At 36.1% G+C, this 15,601-nt stretch overlaps 1 protein-coding gene across 5 annotated transcripts in view; it reads left to right on the top strand.

The window, feature by feature from the left end:
- The first annotated feature begins 14 nt into the window (after positions 1 to 14).
- Positions 15 to 15,601, top strand: part of SLC35F5 (solute carrier family 35 member F5) — a 34,421-nt gene continuing 18,834 nt past the window's right edge. For 2 of the 5 annotated variants that reach the window (XM_035896714.1, XM_009641236.2), the window contains exons 1-8: positions 15 to 108; positions 2,337 to 2,407; positions 4,567 to 4,647; positions 8,408 to 8,549; positions 9,694 to 9,837; positions 12,141 to 12,203; positions 13,713 to 13,794; positions 15,142 to 15,332. In XM_035896714.1, the coding sequence (XP_035752607.1) occupies positions 8,415 to 8,549; positions 9,694 to 9,837; positions 12,141 to 12,203; positions 13,713 to 13,794; positions 15,142 to 15,332 (615 nt within the window). In that variant the 5' untranslated portion in view covers positions 15 to 108; positions 2,337 to 2,407; positions 4,567 to 4,647; positions 8,408 to 8,414. Of the gene's footprint in view, positions 109 to 2,336; positions 2,408 to 2,662; positions 2,727 to 4,566; positions 4,648 to 8,407; positions 8,550 to 9,693; positions 9,838 to 12,140; positions 12,204 to 13,712; positions 13,795 to 15,141; positions 15,333 to 15,601 lie in introns of those variants that run through there. The other 3 variants (XM_035896715.1, XM_035896717.1, XM_035896718.1) reach the window with 3 other exon arrangements.

Consider the following 15,601-nt stretch of genomic DNA (forward strand, 5'->3'; position numbering starts at 1 on the left):
CCGCCCCGCCCGGCGCAGGAGGGGATGCGTGCGGAGGGATTCCCCTTCCCCGAGAGCGAGCTGGCCGGTGACGAGCGCTCTGTCCCGCCTCGCCGGCCGTGCGAGGAGGTTCGTGCTCCCCCCTCCTCGGGCTGCGTCTCCCTTTCCCCTGCGGTCCCTCCCCAATGTTTGTTTTACGTGCGGGTGCAGGACGGATGCTCGTTCTTTCTCTGTGATCCCCAGGGCTTGAGCCATACTTCTTTTTCCTCAGGCATCCACTTTTTTTGTGAGTGTCTTAAGGAGATTTGCTCATTTCCTTCTCTTTGTTCCTGCTACGTTCCCCCAGATATCTGTCGGCAGGAAGGAAGGAGAAGACCCCGTTCACTCTGATTGCGGTGATTTTGCCGATTTCTAGCATGCCTGGAAGGCTCAGCTTTCAGATGCAGGAGTGACGGGTAGTTTTGAAGTCTGCTGTGCTTGCTCCTATCAGAGATCGGTGGCTGTTTATCCTGTGACAAAGTGTGATATGTTTAGATCTTGTGCTAGACAAGATTAGATGGGTAGCACGTGAAATGGATGTCACTTGTAATTCCTGGCTAATATTAAATGTATAGCTACTGGCAGCTATGAGATTGCTTTATACGTAGTAACACTTGAAGAGGCCTTGGCAGCTTGACATGATTTTTTTTTTTCTGCTGCCATTGGAAGAGCATAAGAAGTAGGACAATGTCAGTTCCACTTGTCAACATTCGCTCTGCTAACCTGAAATTGGTATGTTTCTAACTCAGCATGGTCATAGAAGTTCATGCCCCTGCAGGGTTGTAGCCATGGTGGGATGCTGTATGAATGACCCTGAGAAGTTTGTGGTTAGATACTCTGGTAGCTGGTAAAGACTCCAAAGTATGCAATAGATTAATACTCTACATTACCATTTCTATATAAGAAAATTTGTTTGAAAATTTGTTTCATGAATTTTGAGTAAGTGCTGAATAGGAAACTTTCTCAGGTGTTCCTTTTATTCCTTAGATACCAGGATCCAGCTGTGCCATGACAGTTTGATAGTGTGACTGTTACATGGTGCACTGCCAAATTCCTAAAATATCTCTTTATGTTACTCTAAATTGCCCTCTTTTGGTACTAAAATTAGTGTTTTCTCTGCAAACTTCGGTCTTGTATAACTTTTTATTTAGCTGGGAACAGTGATCTCTCTACTTGCAGTACTCAGTACTGGCATGAAAAACCTTCAGTTTCTTTTTTGGGGGATCATTTGCTTCACCATACTCTACAGGAGACTTTCCTTGAGTAGAGATTATAGGGCTGTAGTGAATCTAATTGTCATGTTGCATAAGGCTCACCTTTCCATCTCTTGTGAAGATTCTGGCTTTTGCTCTCATCCCGTGATAACCCTTGAAAGTTGAGTGGAGGTCAGAGTTGTGTTAAATTAATGTTGCTTTAATGTACATTTCCAGATTTAGAAGGGTGGGTGTAAAATGTCTGTCCATTTACTTTCAGCTTTTTTCTGGTTAGAGTCAAAGCAGTGTCTCTGTTTATCTTATCTCAAAAGTAATCAAATAGGAAATAAGAATCACCTGATGCTAGTACGTGGTAAGGGGGGGAGGGGGCTGTATCCCAGAACTTGTATTATTGGAGCAGCTGGTATAACTGGAAAAACTAAAACAGTTTTGTCTGTATGCAAACCTTATCTTGGTATGTTGTCTTTCAAACTGTATATGAAATAATCTTGAGTAAATACAAGGAGGAATTTCAAGTTGACTTGCTTGCGCCATGGTTTGCAACTGAGCTGCTGTTCTGGGTCTCTTAGTATTCTTGTTATGTACTTTTTTGGGGGTGGGTGTGTTTTATTCATAGAACAGCTAGAAGCAATGTTCCTGTTTTGCGATGATTTGGCAATTCTTTTACTTACAGTGTTCTCTTTCCTAATTGTTACTACAATAAAAGCTATTTAATATTTTGTGAACTTCATATGATTTTCTCTTTTAGGGTGGAACTTTTAATATGAAAAAGTGATAATCTGCACAAAGAAACATTTAGTGCTATAGAAATAAGATTGCATATTAAGTATCAGTGGTGGAGTTACACATTCTGTCCTCAGGAGTCACTTGCATGTTTGGAACAGTAGAGTTGGACAGGCTATTGAGCCTGTCGGCTCTAGTGTAATCAGCTATGTGAACATACACTGTAGACTACATAGTGAGACCATTTTTCATCTTTTTTGTGTGTCATTAATTAAAGTGGTGACTCAGCTTAAGCAATCTAGAATACTGTAACATTTTAAAAACAAAATGCAGTGTCATGACAAGGAAAGTTAAGTGTATCTTTTTCATGTTTTTTGGCAGAAGATCTTCATGTAACTGGCTGAAAAATGGTTCTGCAAGATGACAGCACCAACTCGAACACTGTTAAAATGGTAAATATATTTTAAAAAAAAGACTTAAAAAGATCTCCATGTTACTTGCTGAAAACTATAATGATATTAAGACATGCCTCTTAAATGAATATTCCTTCAAATGTCAAATTTCAACTGGTATATCTAAAGTTACACCATGTGGAAAGTATGTTTATTTCCTAATAATGGAAACAAAAGGCAAACATGCTGAAGTTTCTACTGTATTTAATAAAGTAGAATATTTTATTTACTTTTAAACCATCATTTCTATTTCAGACTCTATATCTTCTGGTGGCTTGAATTTATGATAACTCTGTGCACTTGATGAATTCAACATTTTGTAAGGGTAAACCCATGTTCTTAGAAGTGTCTTGTACCGTTCTTGTTTTAGGTGTCAGATGTTATATTAATATAAGCTAAACTTTTTTCCTTATCCTGAAATGGGTTAATGATTGGTAATAAGCATTGAACAGGGTTCTTTGTGATCAGCTCCAGTCAGGACTACAGCCTGCAGCAGGTCTTGCATCCTGATAGAGGGTAAGATATATGTCTTGCATAATAGCTGAATTTAGGTGCAAGCTCTGCACCTGGTTAGTGGTGTATAGCTAATATGGCTTAAGTGGGAGCTAAAAGTAAGCAAATGAATAGTATCTTCTTAGTGATATTTGGTTTAGTGTGGATGGAGGGAAGAATTTTTAAGCATCTTTTTTGCTTTCTATTTTTGTTGTTGTTGTTATATTCAGTTCTTTTGGGTGCATAAATGAGGCATGCACAAACTGTTTGAGCTTTGTATGGATGTCTTCTGGTTTAAGTCTTGGTTTTTGAGATACTGATCTTAGTCTCATTTAGGTTGGTAACGTAAGAAAAATATGACCAGCAGCTACCATTTGTATGCAAGGACACTGAACAAATAGGTGTTCAGGATCTACAGTGAGCATAGGCTTTGTGGTATAGAAGACGGATAACCACATACCTGTGTCTTAAAACTACTTTTTTTTAACTGGCTACAGTCATTTGGTAAACTGTGGCAAAGGGCTTGAACTTGCTGGATGCTATGCAGCATGTAAATCTTGATGAGTTCAGTGGGGGCTGAATCATAGGCTCGTGTGGTCCATCTTTATAGTCTACCTAGAAATCTAATTTGCAATAGGTGAAAAGCATCAGTTAAACTTTTGTCTCCCATTCACAGTTTAGAAACTTTCAGCCACGCTTGACAGGTAATCAAAGGCAAAATTTAGGGGTAAGCATTTAGTTTTGCCCTTACTGCTCCCTCTCATCTGCACACTAATTTGTGACTCAGTAATACAGGGCATGACTCCTGTTGATAAGGGGATAGAGCTTAGCAATGTTCCACATGAATAAGAAAAGAAAAAAAATCCAGCGCTTCCAACAATAAAACTTACGGCTTTATTCTCTTGGTGTTCAGTTCCAGTTTTGTTGTCCCTTCTCTTGGAACACCATATACTTGCCAACATCTGGATTTGCAAATAGTTGCAGATTGGATGGGTTTCCATTTGGTCTGGTATAACATTGTTTCCAAAGTCCCTTAAAAAACTTTCCCTATATAACAATTTTAAAGTGGATTTTATTGAATGTCTTCATAGGATCTGAGTTTAAAATAAAAAAAGTTATGTAATGTTGGGTTTGGAGGGTTTTAATTTGATACAGTATCATTACTGTATCAAATTAAGGAAAGATACTGGGCTTCCACTAGAAGCAATGTGGAGGTGTCTTATCCTTCTAGATTATTTTAAGGCCAAAGAGTCTATATGCTCGTCCACTACTTTCTTAATTGTAATGTTTAAATTCTTTGCTTAGGAATGTAGGCTTAAGAAATAGGGCCGTTTTCTGCATAGCTTCAAAAAAATTAGAATTTAACATCATCAGGTTCTTCTTTCTCATGTGAACTTATATTCAATTAATAAGGAAGGGATCGTGTACTTTGAAATATCAAAATAGTGAATGATCCTGTTTGCTTGCAATTCAGTGCTGTCCTGCTAGCATTTTTGATGTGGACTGATTCTTAAGGTTCTATATCTGTATGTACCCAACATTTAGGACTTGAGCTGTGTCAGACACTTGTGGAACTTGAAATTGTAGAAAATGTTTTGCAAAGATAAGTGCGTAATGTACACGTGCATCCAATTTTTCAAAATTTGCTTTTTTTTATTCTTCTTTAGGAGACTATCTTCACTTTGACGTGATGTGTGAAGCTTGTTAGTCAGCATTTTTTGTTTGCTTTTTTACAGTTATTGTGGAAGGTATGTATGAGAAAAGTAAACCTTGTTCTTTCTGTGTTTGTTTTTATCAAAGTGTATTGCTGTCAATGTACAGAAGCTAAATACAAAGAAATGTGTGGAATTCTATTTCATTACAAGTTCATGAATACTGGTACTTTGTCAATAAGTGGGATAATGTGTCTGTCTAAAACTTCTCAAAATAGTAATTCGTATCTGTCTTTGCATGTTTTGTGACATTTTACAGGTTTTAATTCTGTCTTAAAATTTGTATATAAGTTTCAATAGGGCTCTGTTTTTCTGCTGAACATTATAGGCATTTTAGTATTGCCACCGTGTAATTTTTTTAGTCAGCTATTAGCTTGACTGGGTACTGTGTTGCATGATGAAGACTTTGTAGTCACCCTTTCTTGTTAAGCTCTTTTCCTTGTTATGGAAGAGCTAAGCAAAGGCCTGTATTAGGCACACAGAAATGTTAAACAGACACCTTATAGTCAGATGAGAAACTAAGAGCTGCTATTGCTGTAACATGAAAACCTTTGACTTCAAGACATAAATATGGGCTCTTCAATTAGAATTTTGAAATCTACTTACCATAGATAGAAAAGAAATGGTATATTGTGTGCTTGTACTCTGAATAACTTCATATGTAACCTCATATCTAAGAAGTACTGGGTATTCTATTGTCCTTCCCTCCTTCTGAGGTAACTTAAAGCAAGGGATTTGTACAAGCCTAATGTAGACAAGTTGAGTACAGTATTAAGCAACTACAGGATGTGCACGATATCTTGTGCATAATCTCTGTGCACAGTGTATACGTCCTACATGTTTTGAAGCAGTTTGTGGTGAGAACAGAAGAGCTAGGGATGCAAGCATCTGATGTAGAGATGTCGGACTGATCGGGCTACTGCGATTGCTTCCTGTCTCCAGCTGCCTCTCCCCTTCCTACCTGCAGCAGAATGAGATTTCTTCTTCTCGCTCCTTTGGAACTCTTTTATGCCCAGCTTCCATTTTTGCTGCATATTTCACAAACACATGAGCAATTTGTAGGCTATATATGATATTACTTAATATAATGGCTTTTAGGCTATTAGTAAAAATGAAGGCAAAGTTTGTATAATATGTAGCATATATTAGACAAATTCATAAAAACTGAAGAAACCCTTATAAGCTTTCAAGCATGAAAACCTTTCTATTAGCTTACTCAACTTTAAGATATCCCTATTTATTCTCTCTCTGAGAACAAATGTTTTCTCCTTTATTCTGTATCAAATAAAAACCGCAGTTCCTTGCTGAGTGTTTCATAACTTTGCCCCTCCCTACTTACAGACTTGAGCTTTCTTTTGTCAATCCCACCATTTTATCAGAAAGGCAGAATAATTATGCAGAACTGATGCCCACACATGGAATAGATCAGCATAGATGTAGCAGTATAATTATACTTCAGGAACTCTGCCTGTTGATTTTTCTTTAGAAAGAAGCCCTTTGAGAAATGGAGGAAAAAGTGTCAAGATTTGAACATGGCAGAGTCTGTATTGCAAAGGAGAGGCGTGAATCAAAGTCAGGAAACAGTGTAGTGATCTCAAATGCACTTGTGTGTATCTAGGCATTTAAATCATTAATCTGAGGAATAGGTTAGCCTGGAAAAAAGAAATGTAGCTTTCTCACTGAAGACCTTGTGGCACTGTCCCTTTCATAAATAATTTGTAAATAATGAAAAGACAGGAAGCGTTTGTATGTTGACATGTGTGGAAAAAACAGTGTAATTTAAATTCACTAAACTGTATTAGTAAAGCAGATGACTTCTATTTACTGGGAGGGTCAGGAGCTGCTCCACGAAGGTGAATTAGATTTCAGTTCCTTGAGGAGTTCTCTCAAAGATAGTGAGTGTTTGAGTTTATGATGATAAATAGCAAGGTACATTATGTAATCTGGAGCAAATTAACTCTTGATAAGTTAGTTCTTAAAAGATATACATAAATAAGTCAGCATTAATCATAGCAAGGTATGTATAAGGTAATTCTGAGGTTCATTAGAGAGTATGTAAAAGATTCTAGTACAAGTAGATGGATGAATGAGACATCCATCTCTGTCATTTGTATTTGAAGCTTTCTGATCATAAAATTGAAGGTTTTCCTAAATTTACATCTTCTAATGGGCAGTTGTGAAGCTGTATCACAAGTCTGAATCCCCTTGTAGTAGCATTAATGGATATAAGAATGCATGTAGGTCTGGTATGCTCATGATTGGCACTTGTTTGGAGTAGGGCCGATGGACCTTGTAAATTTATTTTTTTTTTTTTTTTTTTAGTTAAAACACAAGCAACGCTTCTAAAAGCTTGTTTGCCTTGCCTTTATTACTTTTTGGAAAGTATTTTAGTGATCTCTTAACATAACTTCAGTGTTTTCAGTAATGCTAATATTTTTAGTGCAAGCTGTGCAAAGTCAAGCCCTCTAAAGTCACAATCTACCACTTTTTTTGGCCAACCCAAACAATATAATTTTTGTTCTCGTGTTTACTCTGTGCATTGAATACAGCAGAGGTACTCTGCTTACTGAAGCAGAAGGAAAGAAGGTTGGTCATGATCCATTTACACACTGCTGTAGTGCTCATCTCCTGCATAAATTTTAATGTTTTAACTGCAAATAGTCGTCTTCCTAAGATGAATTTTTGCAGCTCAAGCCATATCTCCAGAATTTTCTGTTGAGTGGTATACTCTTACTCTTCCAGTATGTAAAAAGCAGTTGGCTATAAGCATTTAAACCCAGCTGTGCTTTTCTGGTGATTCACTAGAATTGCTTAAATTGGCACCTTTCTATTACTACCTTGAACAAAGGCTTCTAGGAGCTGTGAGGTGCGTATAGGAAAAGGAAAACAGGCTTGTGTGTGTCAAAATCTGAACTTGTTTATACTGGAATTTCTGGCAAGCCTGCTTGACTTTTGTACTAGATGACAAGTTAGTTTACTGCTGTAGTTTTGATTTCTCAGAATATGAAGTGTTCTTAATTGATTATTCCTATGTGTGACATACTGAAACACAGTCAAAATCATTATCAGTGTTTTGGTTTATTTTTAATAGGTAAAGCTTGCTGTTGCATATATTGTATGCTTACTCTTAGTTTGGTAGGTTTTCATTAGAATTGGTGCATGCATGTATTTCATAAATTACCAAATAGATACATAATTTTTTTGTGTTCAAGACCATGTGTAATCTAATTTTGTAAGTTTACAATTAAATATTCTTTGGGTTTTTTTTCTTGAATCACTTTAAGCTTTGAGGGATCATAATTTACCCAAATGTGGTGTTAAATCTTTTGAAATGTTTGTTGAATGCTTAAGTTTAAATATGTTTCTGATTACCTCTAGTAGAATTGTATTTGACACAACACATCAAACTAATTTCTACTGTCAGCTTAGAGTATCTGAATTTATTAAAATGTAGTGGTTTCAAACTTTGCAGAATTCGTAGCCTAGACGTTCCAAAAAGGCATTGTACGGTTTACCTACTTTTGCTTATTTCAGTGATAAACAGTTCATAAATTCTTGAAAAGTCGAGATTTACTTTGTAATTGCCCTTAATGTCTCTGAAAATCTCATGCCAGATCTGTTAAAGATCTGCTTTTTAACAAATATAAGCATGTGTTTCCTGCCATATCGGGTCCATTTCACATACATTAAACACTTGCCCCTACTGTTTCGGAGGGATTTTTGTTTTGTTTTGTGGGGGTTTTTTTGTCACTGTTTGTAATCTTCCATGTTTTATTCCTTTATCAATCTTGAATAGGTTACAAATGGTGTGGGTTTTTATCATGAATCGAATGAGCTCCCAGAGCAGTTCATCCACTCAGCGTAGGCGAATGGCTCTAGGAATCGTCATTCTTCTCCTCGTTGACGTGATATGGGTTGCCTCTTCAGAACTCACTTCTGTAAGTATTGCTCCATGCATCTTAAAAGGAAAATAAAAGCCTATTTCAGAGAAAGGTGAGCAGAAACATGGTCACTCAAACACTTAGTGAGTGTTGTAGTGTAATGTTTAACCATCTTTTCAGTATGGGGAAGATGATACTCTTGGATTAGTGACCTAACCTGTATTTACTAAAAGTTACAAACGAGACGAGCTCAAGTTGGTGACTGTTGCTTTCAAGACAGAAGGTGTTATTGATGACTTTAAAATTAAACAACATAAGCTCATTACTATGTACTGTAATTAGGGAGTTCGTTTTGTTGATTGCCATATTGATTAAAATAATACCCATATGTTTCCCGAGAAGTAGTAAATGAGCTGTAACATTGCAGGCTAGGTGGTATGGTAGATTATAGTTCAGAACATCTAGAGGTGTAGGACCAAAGGACTTGGGTCATGGACTTTAGCCCTATAATTGCAGACAAATTTGTCATAATCTAGTTCATATAGTCACCATCTTGAAACTGATCTGCTATTTACTTTATGTAAAGTTTTAGGACTTAAAACAGAGCTTTAGAAATTGAAATTGAGTTTTCAATAAATTCTTTTCAAATTCAGGTTTCTGAACTGTCATTAAGTTATGTTCTATATCAGTTTTGAAACTAAGCATATAAAAATGTGCTTAACATGCTATTGTACTAATTAAACATTTTTTTCAATGAGGTGGTGGAATAACTATTGATACTGAAATGTTACTTAATCAAAGTAATCTTCTCTAATTTGTGATTGCTATGCTATTGGTTATACAAGTGGTCTTCCATTTAGAAAATGTTTGTATGTAAATGTATTTTCAGTCCTATCTGAGTTCAGTGGCATATCAATATGTTGCTTGGTTAGATAGGAGTAGTAAGTGGCTTTTCTCTGGTGGCATTGTGTCTTACAAAATGGCTCAGTGCCCTCTTATTGGTATTTAAGATAGCTTCGGAGAGGGTACCCCCAGAAAAGGTAGGGCCACCTATGTCTTTGGCTCATATATGCCAGTACTCAGAGCACTATCATTTTGGGAACCAGACTGTTCTGGACTATATCCTTAAACCTGTTCATTCATTTTGTGAATTCTCACCTAATTGGTAATTTTGGATACTGCAATTATTTTCTTTCCACAGTATGTTTTTACAAAGTACAACAAACCTTTTTTCAGTACATTTGCAAAAACATCCATGTTTGTTCTATACCTCTTTGGATTTATTGTTTGGAAACCATGGAGGCAACAGTGTACTCGTGGGTTTCGTGGAAGGCATGCAGCTTTTGTAAGTATTTTAACTCCGTGTAAATGTTTTGATGTTTGTTGAAGTTTATACAGAAAAAAATTAAAATAGGGACTAGAGAAAAGCATTGTTTACATATTTGTGAAATAGTGCTCTCAGAAAAGCAATTATAAACTGCATCATGGCACAGAAAGACATGGCAATCATAATGGCAGTATTGTGAGAAGAAGAGACAGGAAAAAGCAATATGGAACGTGTCAGGAGTCATAAGAAGTGCTCTATTGGGCCCGACCACTGGCCCATCTAGCCTGGTATTTTATCTTGGACAGTTGCAGAGGATAATTTTATTTAAGAGCGTATGAGCCTCACAGCTCTTGGATGTTAGTTCCCTTTTACTTCCCCAGCATCTGTAACCATAGGAATCTGAACTTTGTAGTTGATCTTTATTACTGACTCTTAGAACTATGAACTGTTTGCTAAGAGGTTTTGAGGTTTTTAAAGTTATTTTTAGGAAAGGTGGTAGAACCATGGTTTTGTTGCTGTTTATGTTGTATTTTCATAGCCTTTATGCATGAATGACCTTCTGTTGCCCATTGTAGAACTAGACAGTGTGTGCTAGAGTCTAAAATTATTGTCATATTGCAGAAATACATACTTTTTTTCCGAGGAAATTAAGAGATATTGGGAAGAGCACTTGTTCTGTGCCAGTGTTTCAGAATGCTGAACAGCAGGACTCAGGAAGCAGTAAGGAATTTGGCCTGATATTAATGCATTAAAATAACAGAAAATGTGATCCAAGAACATGCTGTTAATCAACATGTCTTTATAGAAAATAGCTTGTATGAAAAGAACTGACTTCAGCTCTTCTGGATATATTTTACTTCACTGATAGTAACAGTTGTAGGTGTAACATACTTCAATTGAAGTGTTACATGACATTAAGCCAAATTATTTTTATTAAAAAAAAAGACCACCACCACAAAACAAAAAAAAAAAAACCAAACCCCAAACCCGAAACCTTTTGCTTTTTTAAAAAAAACCCTTGTATTAAATACATAGAACACTTAAAGTTGGATATCTTGAAAAATTTTTGCTATATCAGCCTTTAATACCAAGTGTAGTATGGCACGTGTCAGATTTGATGCTGTTCAGGATCTTAAGAAGATAGTTGGGAAATAAACAGAATTTACGTATTCTTTACTGGAAGTAATGACAACCAAGGACGGTGAAAACACTAAAGGACAATTAGTTACATAGAGCAATTGTACTGCTCAAATTTATTAATCTGAGCAGATGAGTAGAATAAGGGGCTATTGCCTAGTGTCAATCGCGGTGGTTATATTGACCAACTGAATCCCGTGCAGTGCTATGTCAAAGGAAGAGATGATACGAACTCATAGGAACTGGATAGCAATGAGTAAGAGTGCTCAATCTGTCATGTTTTATGTGTGGTACTCACATCACCACTACTGGAATCCTGCTATTTTTTGTTTCTAACCCTATAAAAAGTAATTTATTTGAATAATTTGTAGGAAATAGCCTTTACTTTTGATGTTAGCATCTTTTAAAAGAACAGTGCAGAGACAGGTCTGTAGTGTGCAGTTAGAAGTTTTTTTTTAATTTATTCCCCCCCCCCCCCATCTGCCCCTGGAGTTTAGTTAAATATTCAACTATATAATTATTACAAGTGCCTTTAAAATGTCTTGTGTTTACTAATCTGGAACAAAAATTATACATTTATAGATTTTTATTTCAATAATGATTGCTTAGGTAAACACTCATACCTTACTTTTAAGTCCTTTTCCACATTAAAGGCTTTGTTTAATTGATTTCTTGCCAGTGTGGTGGAACAGCAATCTGCAGGTCAGGGAACAGGGGTAGTAGTGCTTGTTAGGATGCAGAAAGGAAGAGGAAAAATGATACTTGACCTCATCCTAATTCAAGTCTTGTTAAAACTAAGGGCAGAGTTCCAAGTTTCTGTGCAAAGGACCTTTGCCTCGATAAAATGAAGAAACAAGAGGCTTGTTGTTAATACATGCATAATAATTTAGTGAAGCATGTCTCACTAAGACTGAACTTCACAAGTTTTGGCGTTCTTAAGAGCCTAATCCTGCATTGGTACCTGGGTAGTTGAATTCAATGGGGCTCTCAAGGAGGTGCAAGGAATTACTGGAATTATTTACTAAACTTGTAAGCCCTCTTGTTTATTGGGGAGGAGGGCTGGAGGGAGAGAGGGAATTGTGATAGAATGATGGAAAATGGCATTAAAAAACTTATTCTTGAAAAATTGCAGTTATTAATAACTCTGCCTTGATAGATTATTACATTCAAGGTTCTGTAATTAGTTTGCAGATGCTGAAGGTTATTTTGCTGCTTGTACAACAGATAACACTGTAAACAGTTCTCTGGTAAGTGCCTTAATTTGTGAAGGTCAATGCTTTACAATAACATGACACCATTATCCTGACTTACTGTTTTTAAAATATGGTGGTCTTAAATGTAGTGGGTTTTGGCAAAGAGGATTGGTAATTTTTATGTTACTAATAAGTGCTGCAAATAGTGACGTCGCTTATTACAAGAAATACAGGTTCTCAACTCAATAAAACACTTACTTGAGTGTTTCTGTAGTAGTTTGTGAAAGAAATATTTGTTTTACAAAGGAAACCTTTACATATTCAGCTCACTAGCTGCCAAAGCAGAATGTGGAGAGCTAGTGGTAAAGCCAAACAGTTTTCAAGACTAAAATCCACAACAGAATCATTTATGTTGTATACTGTGCTCCTGCATTGCATTTTGAAAGAGAAATGGACTGCCGCCTTCTTCCAGTGGATGGAGTGACTACTGTTCACTGAATCAAATGTCCGTACTGGTACTCTGCTGATAAGCTGCATTGCCGAATGGCATTTATGCGGTGATTTTCATAATCCATAAATGACACTTTGTTATGCCCCTGTTTATCACAGATTGCTGCTTAATCTGCATACCTAAACCACAGGCCACATGCAGAAATTAATTCAAAACACAGAACTTCTAAAGTTTGCACCATCCCTGTAATAGAGTAGGGGGAGGCAATTGAGTGTTGGCAAACTACTATATGGGTATTTTATAGGGAGTTGAAGAGAGATTTTTTCAGAAGTGTTCTTCATTTCATTCTTTGTTTTTTTCCAACTTTATTTAAGAATAGTATCTTCTTGGCCTGCTCATCTGCATCATCTGACTCCAGAAGCAGGATTCATTGTTAACATTGGATGATTTTGCACTAATTTAAACATCACAAAAATTCTGGTCCTAAACAAGCTTAATGAAAATGCAGCTACCAGATCTTTTTCATTACTTCCATCTTACAGTTTATTAATTTAATTTAAACAAGCAGCTTAAAACTAGTCTGTTTAGAAGTATTTTAAGCAATTAAAACCTCTGTTAAGGGCCTAATGTACTGGAGTTCCTTTCCCAAACTTTTTTGACTTTTGAATTCATGAACTTTTAGGGTCAAGGGAGGAAAATGAATATGTGTTCATTTTGGTATACATATTCTGTATTTTATGTTTCTAGTTCATCATTTGCACAGAAGCTATAGGTCTAATGAAATATCTGTGGTTTTGAGTTATTTTTTAATTCTAAATCAGTAGGTTTGAATTTTCTGCGGGTGAGTTTTGTGTTTGTGAGGATATACACAAAAGCACACAGTTATTTTTGAGTACTGCATTTTACCAATATGTTTAACATAAAATATAGATTATTTATGAACATTTTTATAAGCCTATCCACTGTGTGCAAAACCACTTTGTTAAATTTGATTCTCTTAATATTTGCCAAGCTTTTCTTTATTTAGTTTTCTAATTCACTAAATTAGTTTTATTGTTTATAACTTAAATATCCTGCTTAACTGTATTTTTACTTATACTGATTCATTTCAGAGTGAACCTTTATATGTTCCTGTAAAGTTTCATGATTTGCCAACTGAAAAAAATGGCAGTAATAATAGTGATGCAGAGAAAAGTGAGTAAAGACTTTCGGAATGCTGAAACACTAGCCTTTTGGTGAAGGAATTGTTTTCTTCTATGTTGGTATAATTGCTGTCATGTTACAGGACTTGCCTTTTTTTTTTTTTCCCTCTTTCCCCCTTTTTTTTTTTCTTTTTTCTTCTCTTTTCTTTTTTTCTTAAATCTCCTATTGCATGACTTGCAGTCTCATATATTTACTTTCGGGTAGAGAAAACATAGGCCTATCGTTCAGTTTACCTTTCTTGGTCACTACAGATCCAGCCTATGTTTATCTCAAGGGACCAACTGGGTTCAGTACTTGTGATTCTTTCCTTCTGGGCTTGTATGACCAGCAGCAGTGAGTCAGCCTCTGGAAAAACAAGCTATTGTCCTTTTTAGAGCAGGAGCAAAGCAGTCAAAGTAAGAATTTTAACAGTCTATGTGCATTCTGATTTTATTTAAGCCTCACTATCTTGTGATAGTAGCTGAAACAGGCCTAACTGTCCTAGACAGTTATAGAAGAGTTGGCTGTCAAGGAATTCAGTTATCTGGTCCTCAGCAAAAGAGTCCCTGTTTATAAAAGGGGAAGTCTCTTTGTTAATTTCTAGATGACACATGTTAAGAACCACTTTGGTAGGCTCTGTTGTCCTGTGATAACATGCACCAATCATTTCAGGATTGTTTGAGCTGTAGCTTTTCCCTTCTTTTAGGAAATTAGGTATGTTTTGTATTGAATTAGGCCAATATTTATATCTTGCATGTAATGTTTTCTTTACACAGGAAACTAATGATACTTAAAATAAGCTTATAAATAAAATCTGATCCTGGTTTGCAAGATTAGTTAGAGCGTGGATTTCAAATGAGCAAGGGACCTTATGATCTCTGCTAAGCTTTGAGGTCTGTTGGGTACTCTCATCCTCTGAATGTAATGCTGTCCTTGCAGTTACGTATAGTTGTGTGCAGTTTTTGGCTGTTTGACTATTAAACAATTAAAGAAAATATTATATGTAATATTGGTCAATATAGAATAATTCCTACCTAAAAAATTGTTGTTACCGTGTGTGGATTTTTCTGACAGGGAGGAGGGATGATGCTTTTCAGGGAGGGGGTGGACAACTGTACTGATTGAAAACAGTCATTGTGCTTTGTCTTATTAGTAGTCTATCAAATGGCAAAGCACTAGTTTAATAAAAAAAAGGTGACGTCTCCTATTTCGATAAAAAGCTGTTATTTTGTGAAGTGTTGCTATCAATGCTGTATTAGAATGTCATAGTTGTATTTGCATGTTGTGTTAGCTTGAAAAGTTTAATGATAATATGCAGTTTTTCTTTTTTCTATTTTTTTTTTCTTCTCTTTTCTTAAGCTCCCAAAAAGCCTCGTGTAAGGTTCAGTAATATTATGGAGATTCGACAGCTCCCATCAAGCCATGCATTGGAAGCAAAGTTGTCTCGCATGTCATATCCAACAGTTAAGGAGCAGGAATCAATATTAAAAACTGTAGGAAAACTCACTGCAACTCAAGTAGCAAAAATTAGCTTTTTCTTTTGCTTTGTGGTATGTGCTCCATTCTTTCAGAAAACTTAAGTATAGATGCAACTAAAACTTGTATAATAATGTGAAACAGTATTGAGGTGACTTGTATTCTTTATGCCTCATTTTATAAATATACTATAAGAAGTAAAAATTTCCTTATGCTCGACATGAAAGTTCAACTTCTTAAAGGGAGGGTAATAAAAAGAGATCCTGGCTGTGTAGTTAACTAACTGTAAGGTCAGTTATAAGATATGCCATGCTTTTCTGCCATGCTGTACGGTGTTGGGTAT

Source organism: Egretta garzetta, unplaced genomic scaffold (genome assembly GCF_000687185.1).
Source record: "Egretta garzetta isolate BGI_Z169 unplaced genomic scaffold, ASM68718v1 scaffold416, whole genome shotgun sequence".
Classification (NCBI taxonomy): domain Eukaryota; kingdom Metazoa; phylum Chordata; class Aves; order Pelecaniformes; family Ardeidae; genus Egretta; species Egretta garzetta.